Source organism: Drosophila navojoa, chromosome 5 (assembly GCF_054131105.1).
Source record: "Drosophila navojoa isolate 15081-1374.11 chromosome 5, UAZ_NAV_1.0, whole genome shotgun sequence".
In the NCBI taxonomy this organism is placed as follows: Eukaryota; Metazoa; Arthropoda; class Insecta; order Diptera; family Drosophilidae; genus Drosophila; species Drosophila navojoa.
Genome location: NC_142893.1, coordinates 5,281,774 through 5,308,140, shown reverse-complemented (window position 1 = coordinate 5,308,140; position 26,367 = coordinate 5,281,774). Strand labels below are relative to the sequence as shown.

At 39.4% G+C, this 26,367-nt stretch overlaps 5 protein-coding genes across 7 annotated transcripts; 3 read left to right on the top strand and 2 right to left on the bottom strand.

Annotated features, from left to right (window-relative positions):
- Positions 1–1,222: 1,222 nt before the first annotated feature.
- Positions 1,223–11,901, bottom strand: babo (TGF-beta receptor type-1 babo). 3 transcript variants are annotated; one of them, XM_018103502.3, is made up of 8 exons: positions 11,074–11,901; positions 10,630–10,968; positions 9,241–9,358; positions 8,913–9,145; positions 4,522–4,752; positions 4,180–4,413; positions 3,594–4,117; positions 1,223–3,526 (listed from the first exon to the last, which is right to left on the bottom strand). In XM_018103502.3, exons 1-8 carry the CDS (start codon positions 11,120–11,122, stop codon positions 3,344–3,346), a joined length of 1,911 nt encoding a protein of 636 aa, XP_017958991.1. In that variant the 5' UTR covers positions 11,123–11,901; the 3' UTR covers positions 1,223–3,343. The 3 variants fall into 3 exon arrangements, with proteins under 3 accessions (XP_017958991.1, XP_017958993.1, XP_017958992.1); XM_018103504.3 differs by lacking the exon at positions 8,913–9,145 and adding an exon at positions 6,419–6,552; XM_018103503.3 differs by lacking the exon at positions 8,913–9,145 and adding an exon at positions 7,882–8,024 and having other exon boundaries at positions 11,074–11,900.
- Positions 11,902–12,079: 178 nt separating this feature from the next.
- Tom7 (Translocase of outer membrane 7) lies at positions 12,080–12,810 on the bottom strand. The gene is made up of 3 exons (XM_018103567.3): positions 12,651–12,810; positions 12,388–12,574; positions 12,080–12,286 (listed from the first exon to the last, which is right to left on the bottom strand). The coding sequence occupies exons 2-3, from the start codon at positions 12,485–12,487 to the stop codon at positions 12,222–12,224; spliced, it is 165 nt and encodes a 54-aa protein (XP_017959056.1). The 5' UTR covers positions 12,488–12,574; positions 12,651–12,810; the 3' UTR covers positions 12,080–12,221.
- A 243-nt stretch (positions 12,811–13,053) lies between these two features.
- LOC108653196 (uncharacterized) lies at positions 13,054–17,532 on the top strand. Its single transcript, XM_018103554.3, has 3 exons — positions 13,054–13,240; positions 13,381–13,453; positions 16,468–17,532. The coding sequence occupies exons 2-3, from the start codon at positions 13,403–13,405 to the stop codon at positions 16,657–16,659; spliced, it is 243 nt and encodes an 80-aa protein (XP_017959043.1). The 5' UTR covers positions 13,054–13,240; positions 13,381–13,402; the 3' UTR covers positions 16,660–17,532.
- LOC115561838 (uncharacterized) lies at positions 13,600–16,653 on the top strand. The gene is made up of 2 exons (XM_089260724.1): positions 13,600–15,161; positions 16,468–16,653. The coding sequence occupies exon 1, from the start codon at positions 13,615–13,617 to the stop codon at positions 15,013–15,015; it is 1,401 nt and encodes a 466-aa protein (XP_089116850.1). The 5' UTR covers positions 13,600–13,614; the 3' UTR covers positions 15,016–15,161; positions 16,468–16,653.
- Positions 17,533–19,283: 1,751 nt separating the features above from the next.
- LOC108653172 (dymeclin) lies at positions 19,284–22,461 on the top strand. The gene is made up of 5 exons (XM_018103500.3): positions 19,284–19,729; positions 19,790–20,963; positions 21,024–21,521; positions 21,587–21,709; positions 21,764–22,461. The coding sequence occupies exons 1-5, from the start codon at positions 19,587–19,589 to the stop codon at positions 21,911–21,913; spliced, it is 2,088 nt and encodes a 695-aa protein (XP_017958989.1). The 5' UTR covers positions 19,284–19,586; the 3' UTR covers positions 21,914–22,461.
- Positions 22,462–26,367: the final 3,906 nt, after the last annotated feature.

Sequence of the window (26,367 nt, the reverse complement as noted above, 5' to 3'; positions counted from 1 at the left end):
AAATTCAGGAACTGTAAAGATTTTTTATTTTTTACAGTAGTGCCTAAAGCGTTTGGGTAAGTGAAAAGGTTGAGTAAAGCTTAAATTTATTTTTAAGAAAAACCAAATAAGCTTTAAAAATATATCCAATTTAATATTATTGATTTTTTCATGGCTGAATATATGATAAAATATAGATTGAGCTTACAACCATGAGGAACTGAAGATTTCACATAACATGATTGTCATTCATTTAAACTAGGCTCTCAAATTAGCTACGACAATCGACAATAACAATATCAATTACTGGAGTACCTCGTATGGCTTCCATAAACATTCATAAAAAATTGAAAATTATATTGTATAATTCCAAAAGTAAAACCATAAATCAAGGACTAAAGTCCCAGCACCAGCTCTTGATGGCAAACGATTTTAATTAAAATACACTTAAGGCCAAATGAATATGTAAGCTCAAAACTCCTAGGGCCCCTTTTTGAACTCTTAAAAGGTTCTTAACCTTTCAACGACATTGCCTAAGTAAATGTAAAGAACCCGCAAAGGCGAGCAACTGTTCGCTTTGTAGAAATTAAAATTCGGTTCGTTTGGTTTTTACAAATATTTTTTTGGGTTTTTGTTTTTATTTAAAGTGCCAGTAAAAACGCAGCTTAAAGCTAAAAGTTAGACTCTGTTTACACTTTCAACGCTTTTTTCCATTTTTTTTGTTTGTTTTGTTTTTGTTTTAACAGTACACCGTAAATGCTTCACATACTACATACATATCCAAAATTCCAATTCACATCCTGATTTCCATACGAACTCTCGCTATCTCTCTCTCTCTTTTCCAATACACATTACAAAACACAGATGCTGCCAAAAAATATATATTTTCGATAAACTTGAGCCTAACAAGTTTTCTTTCGTTTCCTTTAATTTAAAAAATAATTTTGTTAGCTGGAAAATAGGATGTTTTTTCTCTAAAAAGTTTTCTTTTGCGCATTTCAAGTCTTTTATATTCCTTTTTTTTTTTATTCATTTCTTCGGTTCTTTTTGTTTTTAACTCAGTACGGTTTAAGATGCCTCTATAGAGCGATATAGTGTTTAAATAGAATCTTTGATTACTGTTAATATTCATTTTCTTTTAAGCATTTGAAAACGAAACAATTTTCGCTTACTCTTCTGGGAAACTGGCTGATTAAACATTTAACATTTTTAACAATGTTACAGATTGTTTTTGTTTGTTGACTTTGTTTTTTTTTTTTTTTTCAATATTTACACATTTTACAATTACAGGAATATTCTTGTTGTAAAAACTTAGGTTACATTTATTTCGTTTTTCTCTTTACTGAATTCTGGGTTTCTCTCTTTTTTTTGGGAATTCAGCAAAATTAAAAATTACAGGAAATTAGTTTTAAACTTAGGTGTAAACGTATTTAATAATTCTTGTGTTTTTGTTTCTTCAGTTGCCTAAATTAATAGGAAATTAAATTTCGCAGGCCGAAAGTTTTAACAAACTAGTTTAGATTTATATATATATATAGTTTTACTTTTATCTCTTATCGTTTCTCGTTATACGCATATCAAATAGAACTGTTATACATAATAATTATAATATGTTGCTTAGTCGTAGCCCGATGAAATGTAAAATTAATTAATGTGCTTTCGTTTTTATTTTGATAATATTTCCATTTCTTTAATCTCTTGGCTGTGTGGGGAAACATTTGATGTTTGTATAGAAACTACTATTGCAGCTTTGATTTATTTGGGAATCTTTAGTTTGCTTGGCTATGGCTGGTTTGTTGTGTGAATGTATAGGTGTGTGAGTGTGTGTTGCAGATATAGAAAACATTCAACATACAATTGAAATTATTAAATGACAACACAGCTAATATAGGTTTTACAGTGTGACAAAATGACTTAAAAATTACAATTGTTTTTAATCTAAACTCCTTCAATGTGTTTTGTTCATGAAACATCAAGCACATATACATTTAAATAAATATATATGTACACATATTTATTTCACATATACATATTTCGTTCTTTATCTCAACTTGTTTAGCATTTGTTTCTATGACTACAGTAAAAATAGGAAGAACAAGCTTTGGTTATAACAGAACTAAACAAAAATCAAAATAATAATAAAAAATATAAAACAAATATGATGTTGATGAAAAACAAATAAAATGAAGTTTTTAAATTGAAGATTCTACATATTGATATACATATATAGAAAAACTTAAAAGCGATTTATGCATATATATGTATGTGTGTGTGTGTGTGATTGTTTAATTAGCTTAGGGCACGCACACACAGCAGCAACAGCTTAAAGGGGGGCAGGTGCAGGGGGGCGGGCATGATTGTGGGGCGTGGCATGCAGCAGTCGGCGCGCCATAAAATTTTTATTATTTTACTTTTGTTTGCTTTTCAAAATTGTTTGTTTTCTTTTGTAATTCGTGAATTCCTGAGTTTTTATACATTTTTTTATTCTCCTTCTTTTATTTTACTTTTTTGTTGTCAACGATAAACGCCTAAAAAGTGTTTAATTACTAGATATTGCTACGGTTTCCTATATACGATTATTATATTGATATATAACTGGAATTCGTAATTTGTAACTTGGGGTTTTTGCCTTCACTTTTTTGGGGCTTTTTTGTATTTTTTCTGGTTTTCTGCTGTTCTCACTGCTGCTCAGTCTTGGCAAAGTCTTTTAACTGTATGTATTTTTTTTTTTTGTTTCTCATCTATATATATATTTCTTGTTTGTTTGTTTGTGAACAGTGGCTATAAAAAATATATGTTAGGTATACATATTTAGGCCCTAAGTGTTTATCTCCTTTTTTTCATTTTGTTTTTTTTTTTTTTTTTTTTTTAGCACAAATTGGCAGTGCGGCGGTTCTTTGTTTATATTGTTTTTGATTTTTTTTTTCGTGTGGCGCGCCGCTGCCTTTATGACTTCATATGAAAAACTAAGCGAATCTCAGCGGAAAATGTCAACGAAATATTTATATAGGTGTATATATATAGGTATATATATGTACAAAAGTAAGAGTAGATGCAAAATGCAAAAGATAATATAATATAAAACGAGCACAGTTCATAGCATGTGTGTGTGTGGGGAATCGGGCATATACGATCTAAGTATTTACAGCGTATTTGTTAGTTTAGTTATAGTTTAGCTTAGTTTTCTCTTAATTTTCATTTTCATTATGTTTTTTGTTTTGTTTCTTTTGTTTGCTGGTTGAAGGTAACACGGGGCCAGGTTACAGGTTGCACGGTTGCATACGCAACTCCATTCAGATTAGACGCATTCCAATTCTTGTGGAACAGGTGAGGGCTACTACACACAAACACATTAGAGCCACAATCAGTTCTTGACCTTGTCCTCGACACGTATGGCTGCCAGCGTCTTTTTGATGCGCAGCGCAGTGAGACGCGCCACTGGATTGGGATACCAGCACTCCTTCATGACCTTGGCCATGTTGTGGAGCACATCGGAGGCATGCCAGCGATTGGGTATGTTCGGTCGACTCTTCTCAATGCAAACGACCTGCAATGGGGGCACAACAAAACGACAATAGAGAGACACACACAATTGATATATGATACTAGCATACCTTTTTCATCTCCTCAATGCTGGGATCGGGCTGCACAACATCCCAGTACGGCAATTGATATTCCTCAAAGATCATGCCCATGTTGCAGCGACGCGCTATCTCCCACAGTATCAGGCCAAAGGCATAGACATCCGCGCGCTTATACGAATCAAAATGCTGGGCATTCATGCTCTCGTCGAGCACCTCGGGCGCCATGTAGCGTTTGGTGCCCACGCGATGAGTGGATGGTATATCCACTGAATCATCCTTTTCCACATGCCGCACCGCCAGACCCAGATCTCCAATGGCACAGCTCAAATTCGACTTGACCAGTATATTCTTCGATTTGAGATCTCGATGGGCGATGGCGGGCTTGCCGCGTGTGCCCACTATGTCCATGTGAAGATGTGCCAGACCCGTGGCAATGCTCAGCGCCATGTTCAACATGGTATTGGTGTCCACAGTGTGCGTGGTCAAGTAATCGAAAAGCGAGCCGTTCTCATGGTAGTCCGTAACCAGCCAGAGCTGTGTCCAGGTGCCGTTATCTGGAGATTAATTAATCCGTTAGTATTAGTTGAAGTATTGCTATGAAGGCGCAATATGTCACCCTTATTGTCCGCTGCTATGAAACCCAATATATTCTCGTGACGCAACATTACAGTTTGATAGATCTCCGCCTCACGAAACCAGGAGCATTCCTCGCGACTCGAGAAGATCTTGACGGCCACGTTCTCGCCACGCCAACGTCCACGCCACACCTCGCCGAAGCGTCCCTTGCCAATCACATGGCACAACTGCACCTGACGTGCAATGGAGCGCTGCACCAGCAGCGGCAGTCCAGCTGGGAAGAGAATAGTGGGTGATTCAAGATTAGAGCGTATTTTTAGCAGGTGCGCATGTTAATTTTCCAATTTTAGTTAGTAAAGCTATCCATATATATCGCACTCACCCGATCCAGAGCCTGAGGTGGTCATCTCGATAATATCATGAAGCGTAGTATTACCATTTAGTATGGGATCATAGACAGAATCCTCCTTGGTGAACGGTCGCCCGTTGGCCAAACGCTTGCGACGCTGACACCAATACCAGGCGACAGTGCCCGAAAAGCAAATGCTCAAGGTGGCGCCCACGATGATGGCCACCAGTTGCCAGCTGGACAGCGTCTCATTAGATCGGTATTCTAGTTGGAAAACGAATAGATATTAATTATCTCAGAAGCAAATAGCGAAAGCTGCAAAAAAGCTGAGCGTGAGAATTAATGGAAAATTAAATGCCAGAAAGTTAGAGTATATAAGTGAGAAGGCAACATGCATTAGAACAAGCTATCAAATATAACTATAACAAAACCCAAACACCGTAAATAAAACAAACCAAATAAACAAAGGTGCACTTAAAATCAATAAACGTTAGTTGTTAGTCTTTGTGTGTGTGTGCGAGAGTGTATGTGCGAGTGTATGTCTGTGTATGTATGTGTTATATACATATATGTATGTAGGTATGTGTAAGTAATAGTAGTAATTGGCACTAACCTGCCGTTGACATTTGGTAGTTACATATTTACAAACCTTTGCATACTTGACGGCGCAAACTTAAAAACTACAGAGCAATAAACTGCAAACACACAAATACGCGCACATACTTAAACAAACCCACATACACACGCGCATACACACATACATACATACATAGAAACAAATGAGCAAACACACAACTACCAATAATATTTAGATGAGCGAAAAAATAGGCTGCAGACGGCAAAACACACAAAAAATGCGGCCATTAATGAATGGAATGAAGCCGTTAGGCAGCGACGCCAACAGCGACGCTAGCATCGCAATGCAGCTACAGCCATAGCCACAGCCACAGCCACAGCCGCAGCCACACATGAATGAATATGAATGCACACGACTTTCGCATAAACAGAAACAGAAACAGAAGCAGAAAACAGAAGGGGCAGACAGAATTAACGCAGACAAGCTGGCTGCGCACGAGTGAGCGGGAAAGAGCGCACTGTCTGCTGTTGCTGCTTCTACTCCTTGGGCAGTTCTTGTTGTTCTTGTTGTTGCTGGTTGGGCCCCTTGAGACAGTTCTTGTTATTGTTTCTGCTGCTGTTTTTGCATACTTCCTTTTATTTTTACAGTTGTTTGGCTTTTATGTGTGCGCGTTTGTGTGCGACGTGTTTTTAACAAGTCAATATGAATGATGCGAAAGGTCAGCAGACAACTCGAGTACATACCGAGAGCGACAAGTGGATGGAGGATAAGGAGGAACGACGAGGCCGCAAAACAAACTGAGCGAGACAAGGTGAAATACACAACAACAACACGAAAAGGGTGTGTGTACCAGTGAGCGTGTCTGTGTGTGTGTCTGTGACATGGAAAAGGAAGGCAAAAATCCCAGCAAACCAAAACAGTTCTTTTTTGTTGTTATATGTATTTTTAGACAGCACAGACGCATGTAAATGTGGAGCAGAGGCTGAGTAAAAGGGGCTCTGACTAGAGTGTGACAGGTATGCGTGTGTGTGTGTGTATGGGTGTTTGTGTGATATGTTGCGTGTGCTACAAAAAGGTCTGTCTAAAGGAAAACGCAAATGTGACGGTGCAATGACATGGGCGTGGCTTTAAACGACAAGAGGGGGGCTCTCGTGTGGTGAGAATAACAAAATAATAACTTTTTCTTTTTTCGTGTCCGCCGAAGTTGCTTGATGGATGGATGGATAAATGGATGGATGAATGGTTGGGAATTGCAGATGGAGGCTGGATCGTGGAATGGCGAATAAATGGATATGGGGAAATTTTTGTCGTTCTTGTTTTGCGCTGTTTTGATGGTTTTTAAGCAACTCTCACCTGGTATAACACCATTGTAATTTTCACGCGTATTGCAAAAATCATCTTGGCAACATTGTGTGGAGGAGGTGGGTGTTTTATCATGACACCAGGCGGGATCTTCGGGTGGTAAGTGGTTTGCTAGGGGCAGGCATCTACATACATACATATACATATACAGAGTAGTACATTTGCTTTTGTTCTTGTTGTTGTTGTCTTAGAGTATTAGACTCAAGTTGTTTGTTTTAATACTATATACTAATATTTTAGTTACTACTAAGTTAGGCAAATAAAAGGTTTTTGTTTAGGGTTTTTGTTGCTGTTGTTGTTGTAGTAGTAGTTGTTGTTGCTGTTGCTGTTGCATTGATTGCTGTTGTTGTTTGTGCAGTTGATAAGCAGCTGTTGTTAAAGTTGCATTGCTGTAGTAGCGCAGCGAGCGTGCAGCAGAGGCGTGGTCTAAAGGGGGGCGGCGAGCACAGGCAGCGTTAACTAGCAGGGGCTGGGGGCTAGGGCAGTGGGCGTACAGCAGCGGCTTAATATGTTTAGCTGTGTGTGCAAGGAGAGAGAGAGAGAGAGAGAGAGCACGAGAGGCCAAAAGTACAAGGAATACCGTTGAAGCAGTCTAAGGGTACCCGACGAATATTGATTATATACAAAACAAATTAGGGGAAAACAATATTTATGTCAGAGTCGAATCTAGAAGAACAAAGTTTGATAATTGAACTAGTAAATCCGACGGCAATTCCACCTGTTGACCAACACTGAAAGTAATCCACCATATATACGAAAATAAACGCTACGCACTAAAATAGCTACATACATATTTCGTCTTAAAAGCAACTACAATCGAAAAGTATGCGAAATTATTTAGCATGCAAAAGTTGATTGAAAAAACTAAATCTCTTTATATTTGTTTGACTTATATATATAAGTGTAGTTGTTGTTGCTGTTGTAGTGTTTGGTGTGCCGTTAAGATAGTCAGAAATAGAGAGAAAGAGCGAGAGGTACAATAGATAATAGTAGAAAAGCCGTGCAAAAATAGACAAAAAAAATTTACTAATCTGAGGACGACCAAAAAGCGAACAAAGTGCAAATAGAAAATTTAAATATTTACTTAAAAATATAGAAGAAATAGAAAAACAAACTATTTATAATCAATTATAAGCCGCCTACTAAATTGTTGTGCAAATCGAAATAAAATTATTAATATAAAAACTATTATTATTTATTTGATTATTTGAGTGCATACAGAAATAATAGTGTTGTTGTTTTTGTTGTTGTTGTTGTTGCTGTGCATAATTAACGCAAAGTACAAAAGAAGTGCAAACCAAAAAGCTTTTCATAAACAGAGAGAGAGAAAGAGAGAGAGGTAGAAAAATAGTGTTTATTTTTGTGTGTATTTTGTTTGCTTTTGTTTCTGGTTATTTATATATATTTGTTGTTTCTTTTGCTTTTTTGTTTGTTTTCGTTTCTGTTTGCTGTACCTGTTTCAAATATCCTCTTCATAAGCTCATCTTTATTGCAGAAATCCATATTACAACACTTAATTCTATACGAATCGTATTTTGGGCGACTGGAAAGGCATTCCAACGGCTCGCGATTCAGCTCGTAACGCTTATCGATGCAACTGTACAGCAATAGTAGACCAATATACAGTTATTTGGTAAATATGTTTTTTTTTAGTTGTATTAAAGAGCAAAAGTAAGAGAGAAAGAGAGCGCCAGGCGAGCGAGCAAAACGAACGTGACGAAACAAACAGGGAGAAAGTCAGAGAGAGAGAGAGAGTGAGAGAGAGAGAGAAGGTAGAGCGCAGAGAGCAGAGAGCGCGCGCGTGGCGTGTTTTGTTTTGATATCATTTCATTTTTGGCATTTTTTAAGTGATTTTATTTGGCGCTTCTTAATATTTGTTTTTGTTGTTCGGTGTACACGAGCGAGCAGGTGAACACAGCAACAGAGACAGAGAGAGAGAGACAGCAAACAAATTAGTAATACTCAATTTTTGTTGTTTTTGTTTTTGCTTTCTTTTGTTGCTACTCATGTCTTTGAGCCCAGTCGCTAATTAAAAATCAGTCTGGTTAGTAGCAAAAAAAGAGACAACACAAAAACAACAAAAAAAACTGTATTCATTAGTAAAGGATTTGATTAAGCAAAAGCCCTTGTACGTTTAGCCAAGACAAGAACCACAAGTTCAATTGTTGGTTCTGCTCTTGGCTACAGTTCATTCGCTCTTGGATTAAATCTGTCTTTGGGCTTGCTGTTGTTCTTCTTGCTGCTTGTTTGTTTTTTTTTTAGTAGTGTGTGCTGCATTAATTTTTTCGGTTATGATTCACTAACAAGTCAAACTCAACACGAGCATTATATATAGTAGAGTAACGAGCTAGTTCAAAGGAACGAACCAACTGGAACAAAGCAACTGGAACGGCGTGCGGTTTTTTTTGACGGTTAGAGAGGATATGAAACGTAGGCAAGTGGCAAGTGGTAGGGAGTTAGAACACGTGCACACAGCATAGCGCACCTTCGTAGCTAACCGATGGGCTAACCGATGCCCCCACCGACTCCTGGCGTCCACCAGGTGTGGCACTTTGCTGCTTGATAATCGGTCGAAGTTTCAGATTGCAAAAGTCACGATCATTGCAGCACGCATGACCGCCCCGACGTGCGGCTGGCCGAGCCGTTGGCCCGCCTTGTCGGCCCTCGTTGCACCAAATGAAACGGCCCGGCGGGAAGCTCTGCGACATGTTGAGGCAGCTACACAACGAATTTATGCAACACACACAGACATTCAGAATTTCTCCTGTGCTGTTGTTGCCTTTGAGCATAATGGCAGCAAAAGAAAAACTTACCGAAAACTGAAGATTATCTTGCTGTCGGTGTCCTTCTCCACAGACGTAAAACAATAGCCATCCGTTTCGCAGATATGATTCGTTTCTTTGCAGATATCGCAATGGCATTTGATCGCCTCTGTAAAGTGAGATAAATAAAGGGAAATTCAATATAAAATGATTACAATGGAAAATTCCAGTGAGAATTCATTCAAAATTAATTCGCATGTCTCTATTAGCTACTTAGCTAAAAACTTCCCATATTAGAGTAATAGAAATTCAACAATTCAAAAAATCCTATTTCTTTTCAGTTTGACTATATTTAAATTTATACATTAATATAAATACCACATAGAATTAACACAAACATAATTATAAATTTACCTATATTAATATATTTTGCAACGCAAACAAAAAAGATTTTAAAATACATATTAAAAGCAATCGAACACTATTACAAACTCTTATTTTAATTTCATTTTATTTTATGCTCATAAATTATATTACTATTAGTCATCAATCATATCGATTATAAATCCAATCTCGGTAAATTAAATTCCCCTTAATTTCCTTTCTAAAAATGTAAATCCCTTCCATGATCCTTCCATTCATTATTCCCAAACTCGGTCAATCAAATTTCCTTTAATTTCCCTCCCATAAACATATAATTCCAATCGGCAACAACAACTATTAACCATCAGCTCGTGAGCCAAACGTCGCTTTCTGTCCAATTAGCAGCCCGCTGCTAGCTGCCCGTTTAAAGATTCATTAATCATAATTCGGTCTCGTATTGATTTTCTTGAGCGATCGCAGACATGGCTTAGCATTCCCCGCCACTTGCTACCCGCTGCCCGCTCGTGGCTCTGGCCAAACAGGGCCTGAAGTGCCGCCGTCGAAGTAGGCGCACTCAGATTACAAAATGAAAAGAAAAACAAAAGGCATTTAGCATAAAAAAGAAAAACAACAACAAAAACAACGACAAAGCCGCGACGCGCCGAGAAGACAAGTGCAAAGCGGAAAGCATAAAGAACCCAGACGAAGTCGGCGTCGCTGCCGGCGTTGCGCGCCAGTTTTGTTTAACTGCTGGTGCTGCAGTTGCAGTTGCATTGCTGCAGTTCAAGTTGCGGGGGTGGGAGACTGCAGTCGGCTCGTGTGGGGGAGGCAGAGAAGCAGACAGAGAGTAGGAGAGGGAGAGGGACAGTGGAAGGAGGGCACTTGAGCGCTTTGTCTGCAGCAGTGCAGCGCATTGACATCGACGCTGACGCTGACGTCACAAGGCGAGACAAGTCAGAGACAGCGACAGACATGAGACAGACAGACGAACGCTTGGCGGGCTTTCAACTTGTTCGAGCTGCTTTTTGAGGTGTTAAAGTCACGCGAGGGCCGTTGGCTGCTTCTTATTGGACTTACTCTCGTGTTTCTTGTTCTGCAGCGGCGGGAATGTGGGCGCCGACTGGCGCAGCTGAGGTGAAGCCGCGACGGCAGCGTCTGTTGCGTGCAATTGTAGGGGCACTAAGCTGCTGTTGTTATTGTTGTTGTTGTTGTTGTTGCCATGGCCGCTGTTATCAGCGTAAGACAGCGACGATTTGGTTAGATAAGCGCCAGCTGTTTCATTTCTTGTTGTTGCTGTTGTTGTTCTCGCCGTCGTCGTTGTTGTTGTTGTCGCTGCTGCTGCTGGCAGCAATTTGTGGCCAGCTTTGCCACCGCCAGCTTCATTTGTGGTATTTATAACGATCTCAATGGGCGAAGCTGCAGAGCGAAAGAGAGAGTATGAATTTAGGTTAGTTTCGCAACTCCAATAAGAAACCGTTATGTATGTGTGTAAGAGTCAAAGAAGAATATCCTGGAACTTACCGCAGCTGGCGTTGAGCAGCGCCAATAGGCAAAGCAGTTTTGGCCACATATTTGTTTTGTATTTGCTTTATGATAAATGCGCTTGTTATTGTTTTCTTGTTTGTGCTTTTCTTTTGTTTTCCGCGCGCGCACACAAACAGACACACACGCACACACACACACGGCTCAAAGTCTGTGTAGGGAGCAAAAGAGGCAGCGAAACTTATTTTTCACTCCTTGACGACACAAACAAAACTATGCAAAGGATACGGCAACGCCGACAACTAATTTGCTTTGTATTGCGCATTTATTGCATAGGACACGGTTGGGGGCGGTGGGCGTGGGACGTTTTTTGGAGGGGGGACTCGAAGTCGGCCTCGCGCTCTGCTTGCGCCCGCAGCGAGCTTACATTTTGTTTGTGCATTCGTTTCAGCGAGTTGCCACTATTTTGTTTGTAAAGCACCTATTTCTATTTACTTTTGCCAAATTTAGCATATTTGGTTAAAACACACACAGTTAAATGCGTTGCGATTAATCTGACACAATTCGTTCACTTCTTGCAAATCCCAATTAGAAAAATTCACATATCCCCTCCCACTTTTTACGTTGAAGTTTTCAGCCGTATTTTCATCACGTGAGTTTGGCACTGTAGCCACGTATTTCACAATTACAACCTATTTACACTTGTGGCCAGCACTTGGAATTGTATTGTGGAGGTTTTTGTTTGCCTTAAATTGTATTATTTATATGTTATATATGCAATTTGGATCAACGAAATCAGCGGAAAACTCGTCTGTGTGCGAATGCTTTTGCGAACGATGTGAACAGTGTGACCAATTGCCTGCATTGCAAAAATACATCGGTTTGAATGAGGGAAAAATACCAGCACCATAACAAGACGGCGCTGCCATCTGTAGCACTGCCAGTGTCACCACAAATTAAGAAAAATATATTAATATATCTTGATCTGATTAAATTTATTTAAATGTACGCATATGAATAAATTATATATATATATAGATTTGTTAAGCGTTTAACAGAAATTTATTTCCCCCTGCGATTCTTACAGGTCCTATAACTGTTGAACTGCCAATCAATTAACAAAAACATCTTGTCAATTTAATGATGAGAACACTGCCGTTGTCATTGCAAGCGATTGATGAAAATATTTATTGCCACAAAAGGCTTAGAAGGGATAGAGGTGGCATTCCAGGCTCCGCACCCTTTGAGAATCCTTCATGTGCACCATATAGAAAAGAAAACATTGTTGTTAGTACGATTAAATCAATAAACATGGTGCCGCTGCTTGCTGCACGTGCTCTGAGAACTATTTACCTAAGTACAGGACCATTGGGACAAATCCCCAGTGGAATGTGGTTTGAATGATATCGACAACGACTCCAAGACGCTCCTTAGCTCCATCGGACAGAACCATCTTGATTTGTAATTGATGAAAAATGCAAGACTTGAAGAACACACACAAACGCTCGTATTATGAAATGGATTTGCAACGAGTTACCGACTGTAAGAAAATAAGACAGTGTTGGTAAACTTGTGAATATTCATCATAATTTTGATGTGATATAAGTGCAGCTTACATCTCAATTGGATGAGTGAAATACTGAGTACGAAACATAGATTTAAAATAATTTATATATTCTGTTTTTCCTACATGCGAAGGCTACTCTAATCTGAGAAAACTACAGAAATGAAATGGAAACATGGTGCTGCCATATCTCATGAGGATACGATACAAAATGTAAACAAAGTTACCGGGCTACCTGATCTTGAAATGAAAGCGCGTGTGCAAGTTTTAGCTAGCGATGGTTGCGTGTGAAATAATATAATTGTGTTAATAAATATTATGCAATACGTTTCAAAGATATACATTTGTATGATTTATATTTCAAATAATTCTAGAAACATCGATTTTGAGGATGTGCGTGAGCACGATGTATCATTTGCTCGTGCCTAATTTTTAACTCACATGGGCACGAGCCCACCCCTAGTTCTTTTCATTAGCAGCCCTGTCAGATGGTGTGGCGTGCGCGCTAGAGAATTTTGTTTGCTTTTTATTTATTAATACAATTAAACAATAAACGCAACGCAGAACGCTCGGAACTGCATAATAGAGGAGACGTCGAAAAAAGCAGCGCGCCTTCACTTAACTCACACACACACACATCATGTAAGTGTCGACAACTTTCACACTGACATTTTCCAACACAATGAAGCAGGGAAATAAAAAAAAAAGAAAGAGTGAAAAATCAATTTTGTATTATGTAAGCAGGCTTGTGCTCAAAACTGAAATTATTATTTATGTTGCAGATAATAATTGATTGTACGGACCATGAAAACAACTAGTATCGGATTATATGCATTTCGTTTAACCTTCGGACAGGTGAGCATACGCAAAATAGCGAATTACTGTGAACGCAAAGTATTGGCAAGTGCAAAAAAAAATATATATGCAAATTCTTAGGGAAATGACGCGTAAATTAAATTTCCCAAAACACGGTCTCTAAAGTCCCATACACACATACACGCACACGCACATACACTATGGAGAGCCTGCAACCGGGTGATGCATGTGTGGAATGCTCCAGCAGAGGCTTAAATCACAAGTTGCGTTATTTTTACATAAATCTTAATGAGCAGTTGCTCAAGTGCGAATCGCGTCGCTGCCTTTGGCCGCACACCGATGCCGTTTCTTCCTCTTCCTCCTCCGACGATGAGGAGGAGACCATCCGGTCGCCGAATGACGCGCTAAATTTGGATGACGATGAATTTATTAAGCAGCTGCTGGAAGAGCTGACCCCAGGTGCAGAGATAGCTGGAACTTCGATGGAAAGTGAGGCAATTAATTCCAACTGTGATTCCAGCTTAACACCAAATGTCCCATCGAGCAGCAATGTTATTGAGGATCTTCTGAAAGAATCTCATCCACCAACAACAACAACAACAACAACTGACACAGTATTGTCTATGCCGAATTTATTTGGTGAATTGGAGCAGCCACCAGAGCAAACTGCATTTAATCTCGAACCTGTGAATGCTTCTCCCTATCAATTGAGTGCCAAGGCTGGTAACAATTCCAAATGTGATTCCAGCTTAACACCAAATGTCCCATCGAGCAGCAATGTTATTGAGGATCTTCTGAAAGAATCTCCTCCACCTGCAACAACAACAACTGACACAGTATTATCTATGCCGAATTTATTTGGTGAATTGGAGCAGCCACCAGAGCAAACTTCCGTTAATCGCGAACCTGTGAATGCTCCTACATATCACTTGAGTGCCAAGGCTGGTGACAATTCCAACTGTGATTCCAGCTTAATACCAAATGTCCCATCGAGCAGCAATGTTATTGAGGATCTTCTGAAAGAATCTCATCCACCTGCAACAACAACAACTGACACAGTATTATCTATGCCGAATTTATTTGGTGAATTGGAGCAGCCACCAGAGCAAACTGCATTTAATCTCGATCCTGTGAATGCTTCTCCCTATCAATTGAGTGCCAAGGCTGGTGACATTACCTACACAATTTCCTTTCCGCAGGAGTTGGCCACGCTCCCACTCGAAAAGGAGTTGCCCACACTTGAAACTCCAGTCGAAAAGGAGTTGCCCGTACCCAAGATCCCATCTAAAAAGGAGTTGCCGACGCCCATGAAACCACTCCAAAAGGAGTTGCCCAAGGCGAGTATCTTTCAGACACCGCCGAGAAAGGCATCCACACTGCCGTCTGCAGAGTTGCAGCCGAAGCGACCCACAACAAATGTAACTTCCAGTACAACCGCTAGCAGGTTCCTGAATGCCATAAAAGCGCAACCAGTGCAAAGTGCACGGCCCAAACGCACCAGGCAACCCACCCGCCCGGATAGTTCAAGCGGTGGAGCCACCCCCCAAATCAGCACTCAAGATATCAAGCAGACACTGGAACGCATCAACAAGCAGAAGTAGGGCAAAGCTGAAAGTGAACCGGAACCGGAAGTGGAGCAGGAAGCGATTCACTATGCAAATGCACAGCAGAGAGAAACGAAAAAACAAAAAGTGATATTTGGAAATATTCGCAAACAGAATTTACAATAATATAAGAGAGTCTGTGTGTGTGTGCGTGTGAGTGTATGCAAACAATTCCCATTTATATAAAAACATTCGAGATTTTTGACGGTCACCGTTTTATTTATGCCCGGCACGCGTCCACCGCATGTCGAGCAATGTTCGCCAAATCGGGCGATAGCGCCGCGAGAAATTGCGGATTAAGAAAGAAGCAGAGAAAGGAGGCAAGCGGGTCAGCGCGAATGCGCCACGAGATGCAATTCGATGCGAAGCGCAGCCGCTGACAGATGACTGAAATGAACAGTGGTACAAAGGCTATTGAATGAGTACAAAACTAAATAATCGGATAATCTATATAAACTATAAGCTATAAAACAAAAATCTGGGATTAATTAAACAAATGTGATAATAATATAAATAAAACAATAATAATAGCTATGCCTCATGCAAAAGCATACAAATTAACAAAAATAGAAAAAGCTGCAACAAAAATAGATTTTGAAGTATAAAAATTTTATTTTAAAATATATAATAGCCTAAACCAAAAATATTTTGTGTAAGATGTAATTCAAGCCAAACAAAAAAGAGAAATATTTGTAAAAACCTATTACAAATATCAGTAAACAAATTTTGTTAAAACTCTGATAACATTAAACAAACAATGAATACATAAAATAAATATTATCTTACTACAAAATTCTATTCCCTGTCATTTGTCCAAAAAAAAAAACAATTTTTTTGTCTTCAGCTAACCAGTTCTAAACCAACTGCAAATTCAGCGTTTATTCATTCAGCCTCTGACCACTGTGCCGTCTGCTGACGTCACCTGCCACGAGTCTCCAGCTTTTTGCGTCTTTGAAACTAACATTGAGAATGCAAACACCCAACTAATTGTTACAATAACAACAACAGCCATAAAACGACAATTACATCAGAGACGTTGCTGGGGGCTGTACATTCATAAATTATACAGATAACTGTACACGTAGAATAAGTCGGGCAGGTGTTACAAGTTCAACCACATTGCGATTACACGATAATTCGTTAATCAGTTCAATGAACGTGGGAATTCGTCAGTGCCATCAGCATTTGAACTTGTCTGACACGCCCACCCAGACAAACGCCTCTTTTTGTTGCCAACTGCAACTGCTGCGTAGTAGAAACCGACAACGGAATTCTTTCATTTTGGGCATTTGGCCAATTTGGCTAACGTTTGACGTATCCAAAAATAGCAAAGCCAAGCAAACAAAATAAAACTGATAAGACTTGCTAACCATACATACCTGTTTATCGTAACGGATTCAAGTGGGATTTTATCTAATTTGTGATTACGTTTTATCAATCTCGTTGCAGGCACCGCCGCTCTCCGCACAGGCCTCGACGCATAGCAGCCATGCATTCACCACCAGCTCGTCGGCGCCCAATCGTGTGGTGACCCGATCAGCCACCATGTTGGCCCTGTTTGGCATTGCGCTGTCCTCGTTCAGCCTGAAGCAGCTGTTGGCCAAGAAGCACAACAAATCCAATGCTATGCGCAAACTCTAAGCCAAGCAATGGAGGCGTCTGCCGCAAGCGAACGTTAATTTTGGATGCGAGCCAGAGTCGGAGTCGGAGTTGGAGTCCCTCAGCCATGTTCAGCAAATCATCATCCAGAAAATCATACTAAGTTCTCATGCTTATCCATAGTGTATATTTCTTAAGTTTAAGTCATCAGCCATATAAACACATTCACGTTCACACACACGCACGCACACAGCGACATGGCTAATCAGCTGGAGTGTTTAGTTCAAAAGAGAAGAACAAGCAATTTGTGTGTTAAAGACCATCCATATACATATATATGTACAAATGATATATTTTGAAATGCAACGATTAGTATATGTATATATTTTCTTGTTCGCACACACACACACACACCCCACACACAGACAGACAGACAGAGAGAAGCATACACACGCGTACAGACTCACTGAGAGACAAAAATTTAATAAAATTTGTGATAGTTAATTGTCTACTGATAATGATGATCATAATGATCGCGATGTTGATGCTTGTGAGTGTTGCAGTTCAAAAGCTGAGCCCGTCTCATCATCGACAGTCATTTTAACTGTTTATTTTTTCGATTACCTATAGTCTGTATAAAAGTATGTGTTAACAAGTCGCAATATGAACCTATATTTATATACCTATATATATATATACATATATCTTTTAGTTATGCATTATCTAAATTGTAACAACTATGAAAACGACTAAGTGAAAAAATATAACGGAAACAAAGAGAAACACAATAACAATTGATGCGGCGGGAAAAGCAATTGCCAAATTATATGGGCTGCTGGAGCGCGGCGCAGTATACAACTATTATTTTAGCTTTAGTTCAATTTAATATTTCAAATAAATGCATTATTATCAAAATTCAATGTTTTTATTATTTCCAAACAATTATATCATATAACAGGAATATTCTCACATTTTACAACCGAGTTGACCTAAAAGATGGTCAACTTTCGTATTCTCATCACATGTTTTATCAACATTTCCCTAAAAGATATAGCTATCCTCATCTTCTTCGCATGCTATATAGTATATAGCAAAGTCCACGAACTGTTCCTTATATTTAACAAATTTCTTATCAGTTTAGCTAAGCTAATATGCGCTCTACAATATGATCTATATTATGCATGTTATTGCATTATCTTAAGCAATTCGCATTTACATATCATCAGGTTGGAATTGTCGTACTTTGATTTCCCAGCATTCGCATCAAGATTTCATTTATGAATATTGCTAAGCGATAATGCTTCCTGTTCTATATACTATATAACACTATCAGTATATATCATAGTTAACAAATTCCTTTTATAATCAAGAATCAATATAAATTTAAAGAATCTCCTATATAATAACGATTTTCCTAGAATTATGGCTAATCTAAATTGTCAGAAAATGTTCTTTAAATCTATGTATATGTATATTTTATAATTATTATCGTAGGCAATAAAATGCAATATTCAACAAAAATTCTCTTAAAAAATGCTTTAATTATTATAAAACCAATTTTATATCTTCTGTTGTCCAAGTGCTACACAATCGATGTTGTTAGCGCAGTTTAAAATCTAGCTTATATAACGTATGATCTGCTTGCGTTAAATATATAGCTTCTAATAACCTTCAGCTCTCCTGCTCTTGCTCCAGCTGCTGCTGTGCGACCTGTTGCGCTTCGCCCTGTTCGCCTTCAATTTGAAGTTCTCTGAATCATCGTCGGCTTCCTGACAGCGTTTTGTTGCCTCCCACAGCTGCAGCGTTAGATTCTCTTACAATTCGTTGTAGCTTTCATTGCACTTGGTAAGCTTCCTCGGCAACTTCTCAATGGTTGTCGCATCGCAGAAGAGGAAATTAGTTTGGGCAGGCTTTTCTTGATAAATTAACTGTTACAGACTTTTCCTTTTCTAGAACAGCATTGACCACCACTTGGATCACCTTCTCAATGAGCAACTCTGCCATATCATCCTACTCCTTCCAGCTCCAGCTTCAACTGCTCGCTTAGAGCATCTACAACATTCTTCTTACCAGACCCATTCTTCGTCCCGGCTTCGTCTTCGGCTGCTCATATCCATGCCCCAAATACTCTGCTCCACTCAGCACTGGACTTCAATTTAAAAGGGCTTGGCTTGCTTTATACACTCAGTTCGTAGCGCTAATCTCTTTCAAAGTCATCTCTCGAAAAGTGCTCCACACAAATTGTTTTCCGCTTGACATTTATTTTATATGTGCGCCGACAGAATTTAATCCAGTTCTCACAGAGTGCTCCATCTCGTCAAAATGGAGAATAAAGGGAGTCCCTCTTTGGATTCGCTCAAAAACATCGGTCAGCGAAATACAAGTTTTCAAAAAATTTGAAAAAGCACTCAAATTGAGCAAAATTTACATCACGAAGAGGAAAAGAGTGCTGTGCAACGTCAAATACCAAAATGAGTACTGTGTGCAACTAGTTCGGCTGCGAACGACTTCTACTTGTTGATAAATGTTTTTTATATACTTATTTTGTATACAAGAGAACATAGTATAGATTAGATAAAATTAAATTGATTAATATGAGCCTTTATTTTTTCATCTAAATGCTTAAGATTTTAATTCAATAGATATCGTTTAAAGTTTATTTGAAACTGCTCCGGAACCAGCCAGCACTTGCTGCATGCAGTGTTGCAAAGCATGAGATTTCTGGCACATCAAAAACATATGAGAGAAAAAAAATAGCACATACAAATAAATGGGTGACGTGCCTCAGTGCCAACACGCAGAATTGTTGTTATTTGTAAAATTGTAAAAACGGCTCTTAGCCCCGACGTGTGGCAACAAATGTGCTAAACAATAACTAGCTAACAGGAGAGCAGCAGCAGCAGCAGCAGCAGCAGCAGCAGCAGTAGCAATAGCAGCAGCGGCAGCAGCAGCAGCAACAACCAAAAAAGATGGGCATAAACGTCAGCAGAAATGCCGACTTGGCTGCAAATGAATGGCTTCAACGGTTTGTGGGTCGGCAGCATATAGCGCACGACGATGAGGCCTTCTGGAACGGACTGCTCAATTATAATATCGTAATGCCGGAGAACAGGTGAGCGGATCAACATGTCAGCGACTTGAATTTATGATGCTCAATTTTGTCGCCTTGCAGCCAGGATCAGTTGAGCCTGGACTCGCGCCTGGAGACGCTATGTCAATCGTTTATAGGAAATAATCTGAAGACGGGCAACTTCGGCTCGCTGATCACCGTGTTCTTCGAGAAGGCCACCGAGCTGCTCTCCCTCTCCGACCAGGAGAGCAACATGCATGTGTGGCAGACGTTCAATGCGCTCTTCATCATCCGCACCCTGATCAAGTACATCAATGAGACGGGCTCGGAGTTTCAGCTGTTGCAGCACTTCGAGGCACTGCCAAATGCTGAGTTGGTTAAGGCGGCCGAGGAGCAACAGCAACAGCAGCAGCAGCAGGTGGCCAGCATTGCCATCGAGGCCACGGAACAGGCGCCGCTCGCAGCGGTCATTGTGGATGGTGCGAAGTTCGAGACGTTTATCGATGCGCTGGTCAATCTGATCGTGGTCATACCCGTCAAGGAGTTCACCTACCATTTGCACCTGGAGGCGGTCAACACGTTGATCACGCTGCTCGCCGTCCATCTGTTTGCCCAGCCCACAGATAAATCGATTGTCTTTCGCACCATCTACAAGTGCCAGCATGCGAATGTCCTGATGTCGGCGCTGCTGCATTTTGTGGCACGCATGATTGAGGTGCCGCACACCATGTTCGGCTCCACGTCGGCGGGCTCATTTGTCCTTGGCATCGCCGAGTCGCTGCTCTCCATCTTCACGTTTCGCAAGCAACAGGATGTCCTCAAGACGAGCAATGCCACCGGCGAGGAGCTGTCGCAGCAATTTCGCACACACTATCCGCTGGCCAACCAGAGTCTCTTGCTCATATTGATATTGACGAATCATTGCACGGCGCAGGATAATGCCTATCGCACGAGTCTCTTTGGCTGTGCGGACTCCAAGGACTCGCCCAAACAGGGCACCGTCTCCTTTCAAATTGACTTCTCGGCCGTCTACGAGACCCTCTGCCGCATTGTGACCATTGACCAGGCGACGCTGTTGCTCTATTTGCTGCTGCATCGCAACGAACGCTTCTATCGCTTCGTCATGCAACAGCCGGATCTGGAACTATTGGTCATACCCATACTGCAAACGCTATACAATGCGCCCGACAGCAATTCACATCACATCTACATGTCGCTCATCGTGCTGCTCATTCTCAGCGAGGACGAGGGCTTCAACAAGAACGTCCACACAATTGTAAGTGTCGCTGAGATCGCTCCATCCCCGCCTCTCACTAATCCTCCCTTTGCTCTATAGCTGCTAAAGAACATCAGTTGGTATACGGAGCGCACGATATCGGAAATATCGCTGGGCGGCATTCTCATCCTGATCGTCATCCGCACCATTCAGTACAATATGCTGAAGATGCGGGACAAGTATTTGCACACCAATTGCCTGGCTGCTCTGGCCAATATGTCGGGACATTTTCGTGCACTGCATCCGTATGTGGCGCAGCGTTTGGTATCCCTGTTCGAGACGCTCGCTCGCAAGCACTCGCGCCTGGATGCCCAGCTCAAGGAGCCGGCGGACAGTGCCGTCTTTGTGAATGTATCGACAACGCCCGAGGATATGATGCAGGATTTGAGTGTGCTGGAGGAGGTGTTGCGCATGGTGCTGGAAATCCTAAACTCCTGCCTTACTAATCAGCTGGTCTACTGTCCCAACTTGGTCTATACGCTGCTCTACAAGCGCAGCGTCTTCGAGGGCTTCCGCAGTCATCATGCGTTCCAGGATGTCATACAGAATATCGATATGGTACATTTTCTACATATAGTTTGGAATTATTTTCTATATTCACTTTGCTTTGCCTTTTCCTCCAGGTCGTTGGCTTCTTTTCATCACGTTTGCAGCGCGTGCAGGAGCAACGCGGCGAGCTGGGCGTCAATGAGGTTCTTGAGGTCATATCGAAAGGCGCTAGCCAATGGTCCAGCGATCGCCTGCGAGTAGGTTCAATTCAATCTATAATAAGCTATATATGTATATGTGTTTTGTTTTAGAAATTCCCGGATCTTAAATTTAAATATGTTGAGGAGGATGCGCCCGAGGAGTTCTTCATTCCATATGTCTGGACGTTGGTCTGCAAATACGGCTGCGTTCACTTTAGCTCCGAGAGCATTAAGAGCGTCACCACGGATATAGCCTGCTAATATTAACCACATAACCCCTCCTCTGCCACCCCAACACTTTTAGCTGCCCTACAATATTAACAGTGTTTCGCTTTAATTTGCTTAGCTCAAGCACAATTTCTTTGCTTCCTTAGACTTTTGATCCTACTATCCAGCTATATATATATATATAAATATTTATATGGAAAATGGAGTATATATGTCTGATCCATTTAGAATTGAAGCCAAACAAATTATAACGAAACGTTGACGTTGAACTAAACACTAATAGAAACCATGAACCTAATGTTAAATTCTAGAACTAGGCAGCAGAGTAAAAATTTAAAGTTGATTAAGATGAAAATGTATGAGAGAATATAAAACATATTTTTTGCTACTGCTAAGAATCATAGTTGAAAAGTTAAGCTCCGAACGCCTATCAATCGATTCTACTAATAATCAAAGATATAAACAAAACGATAAAAAAAAGTATATATAAATATATATTTACATTGTGTATGTTAGTTATAATAAATATATGTATTTAGCAATTGGTAAAGAACGATAAATTAAACTCTAACTAAAGTTGATGAATTGCAAGAGCCTTAGAGATAATTTTTATTGACCCTTTCTAAATGGTAAATTCCCGACGTTTCAAAGTGAATTCCCCTGCTGGGTTTTTTTATCACGACAAAAGTACGTTGGAGGCTTATCTAATTATGTACTTTACGACTACTTAAGTAGACAGGAAATTACTTCCAATAATGTCTATATCCATTTACGCTTTTCATTATGCCTATTTGCATTATCAGCTGGAACGACATGACCAATAGCAATGCATTCGTCATGCTTATTTTAATGAATATTTTTCTTACGATGCAAATACTCTATAAGTTGTTAATGAAGTGATATTTAGTATTTAAAAAATACATATAAAAACACTGGCATTTGCCATTTCAAGTACTCAATTGAAGCACTGCACAAAATTGTCCGCTTTGACAAAAATTTCCCCCTCTCGCAAGCAGCTAACTCAACGGCCGTTATCAGCAATCCAAACTAGGGTATTTTTATAAGGTACTTTTGCTGGCAGCGCATAAAGTTCGTTGACTTTGCATCGCTTTAACCTGGACACAAACCCGCATTGGAGGCGGGGCGCATTGTATTCCGTTGACTTTAGCTGTATTTGTTTATTTTGAATTTTATTTGCAATTTTTTTTGCATGCGCTACGTGCCTTTAATAAATAAATTTCAACAGCAACAACATAAAAAGAAAAGCTAAAAAAGCCAACATTAAACACTATTTATTTGCCATTCATGCAAGGCGGAAAATTTGTTATTGTGCATTTTCATAGACTGGTGGCGCGCTTAGTGCATTTTAATTAATTTTTTGCTACATTTTTCAAATTTCCTTGCGTGCCGCAACTGTTGTTAGTTGTTTGTTATTTGCTTTTATGCAGGTTAAAACAGTTTATTGACTTCGCCCGCATTCGCCGGCGCATTTAGTTTTGTTTGAGCCAATTTTAATGGGCAATTCTTGCCTCATCAGAAGTTTCTAGAAGCTTAGCAAAGTTCGCAACCCAAAAACCAAAATTGCGAAAATCGTTGCGCCTGCGCAACCAACAAAAAAAATCAACGAAAAACGAAATGGAAACAAGCAAAACAAAACAAAAATCCGTTTATTGAGTCTGAGTTGTGCTTGATTGAATACGAGCTGGTGCGACTGGACTGAGCTGAGCATTAAACGTGAGCACGCCAAATATGTTTTACTCCAACAGAGCTACGCCCCCTCCCCACGCCCCCCGCTCCATCACTCATTCCCGCTTTGCTTTTTGGCGGCACTAAATTACAAATTATTGTGCAAAGTCCGCAGCATTGTGAATTAATAAAACCAACAACAATATTATGACATAAATATTGGCAAAACGAATACAAGAAAACAAGAGCATAATAGCTGCAACACTGCGAGTGCGTCTGAATCCGAATATGCCCGTGTGTGTGTGTAAGCATAATAAATATGCATATGCTCGTAGAATAGAGAGTGATATTCATAGTACATATGGAGTTGCCCTTTTTAAATCTGCCAGCTCTGTGTCATAGTTAATGCTGCTCAAGTACGTTACCTACGTCATTTTTGGCCTTTTTATGCGCGCTTAAGTGGGAATTTTATGTAGCACACTCAACAATTGGGATTTTTATGCGTAAGCTAGTGGGAATTTTATCAAGCAAATAGTTATCCTGTTATTTAAATGATTTTTAAATTGATAGTCTTTACAACAATTATACTTTGCATATTAGGGAATGCATACGTATGCGCAGATTAGTAATAACATTAGTTAGCAACTATCGAATAGCTTTTTAAACCTGTTATACAAGGCACATTAGCAAAACACTCTAATTTGTCAGCAATATTGAAATATTTAACAAATTGATAACGAATGTCAAATTAAATTTTTGTATTTTAGCATACATACTTGTAGATTTAATTTGATATTCTTTATCCGCGATTAGCGGAAATTTAAGTTTCCGCGCCATAGAATTTGCTAGATCGTTTGATTTAAACTCCACGCTAGGCAATATTTTAAACTAGGTTCTCTTCATATGTAACTGTTATATGAGTATGTTTTCAGTAAATGTAGGACATTATAAATAAATATAATTGTGAATATTTGGTCGGATTAGTTTTTTAGTGGGCAGCTCTGCAGTCAGACTTTACTTTTTATAGAGCTTAATGGAGCTGTCATATGGTAAATCCGATATTTATCATTCAATTAACCTGCATCAACCTATTCGATTCATTCAAAGAAAGGCGCAGCACTCACAAAAGAGAGCTAAATATAGCTTTTATAGCTTGGCTTCCTATCTTGAGTTGGCTTTCAACTGTTACTAGCTTTACGGCAGTCATCCACGGGTCAATGATCCAGAAAACTATAAATAATATATATCGATATGTGTATGACAGTAAGGCCCGCAGCCAGGCCTTACAAATCGCGGCTCTCGTTGTTGCCCTCGCTTTCGGATTCGCTTCAAAGCCTGCGTCTACGTTGACATGGATTAATTAGGTTTATTGGCAATCGATTTAACATAAATTCGCACCTTACAATTGTTTATTGTCTATACACCTGCCCACGGCTTACTCTATTGTGATCTCTCCAATCTCTGGCGTTTCTACGTAGTGGTTTGCCTAGACCCAACTAGACATCCATTGACTTGATCCAGTCATCATCATCATCATCAACATTATTATTTTCATCATCAGTAGCACGACCTTTGCATATACTGATCTGGTTTGTTTACTCTCATTTGCTGTTTGTTTGTTTGTAAAATACTCTTGTTTGGAGTATGTTAATTTCATTGCGAATTGTGGAATGCATATGAAGATGACGTCATTGACCTTAGACTGTATACATGTTTATATTAGAGACCTGACTTCATAGATATATGTTTAAATTAGTAATCTGTCTTCATAGCCCAGTCTTAAAAGCCAACTCTGTTTGTCTATCCGTTTTCCATACAAACTGATCTCTGAATAATTAAAACTTTTGTGTTGAAACTTGGCATTAGCTGTGCCTTATATTGGATAGGCTGAAATTTTAAAGTTTCGACCAATATATCTTATATATAAATATGTATAATTCATATAGGTGCTTAAAAATATTTCGCATAAATATTTGGCATAAAAATGTTTCGCTTTAAACTGTGATAGATTTTATGTATTCAGTTATATTCATGTCTTTAATATTTCCCTTATCTAACTCTAATTGAGAACTTGTAGTCTCTACAGTCTCTAGGAATTATATATTATAGAGCTATGTTTATATAAATATTAGTCTATATATGGTAGTCTGCGCAACTCCATTATCTCTTAGGGTATCTAATCTTCCACATGTCATTTCTGCTCATTTATTATTATTGTTGATTTATCTTCATTTTTCTTGTTTTTTTGGTTCAACAACAATATTTTCGCATGAATGGGTCGCGTTATGAGAAATTACTCGAAGCCAGCTCAGTTGGGCCACTTCCAAGTGAAATCTATGAAAGTTGCAATGCGAATTTATATCCATAGAGATAGCCTCAGGCTAAGCTAGAAATGAATCAATGACAATTGTTTGGCATTTGCCTTTGTCAATTATCTCTGGCTTACAACGAGTTTATCAATAGTCATTTAGAACTGATTGTAAAATCCCTAAGTAAACAACTTGGGAAATCATATACTTAATGTCTAACGCGAAAATTGAGAACGTATCTAGTTGAAGCCATTTACTTGGCCTCTATTGCTTAATCTCTGTCTGCATTCAATTTTTGTACTCGAAACTTCTGTTGCTGGAAAATTCTGCAAAAAATTAGGCAATAGATGTTTGATCTGTTCTTTGATGGTTTTTTCTACAAATAATTGTTGTAGTTGCTTTAAGATTATGGGTTTTGTTTTTAATACAAAAAATTGGTCTATAGCAAATATAACAGATTTAAAGCATGTATAACACATGTGAAGACCCTAT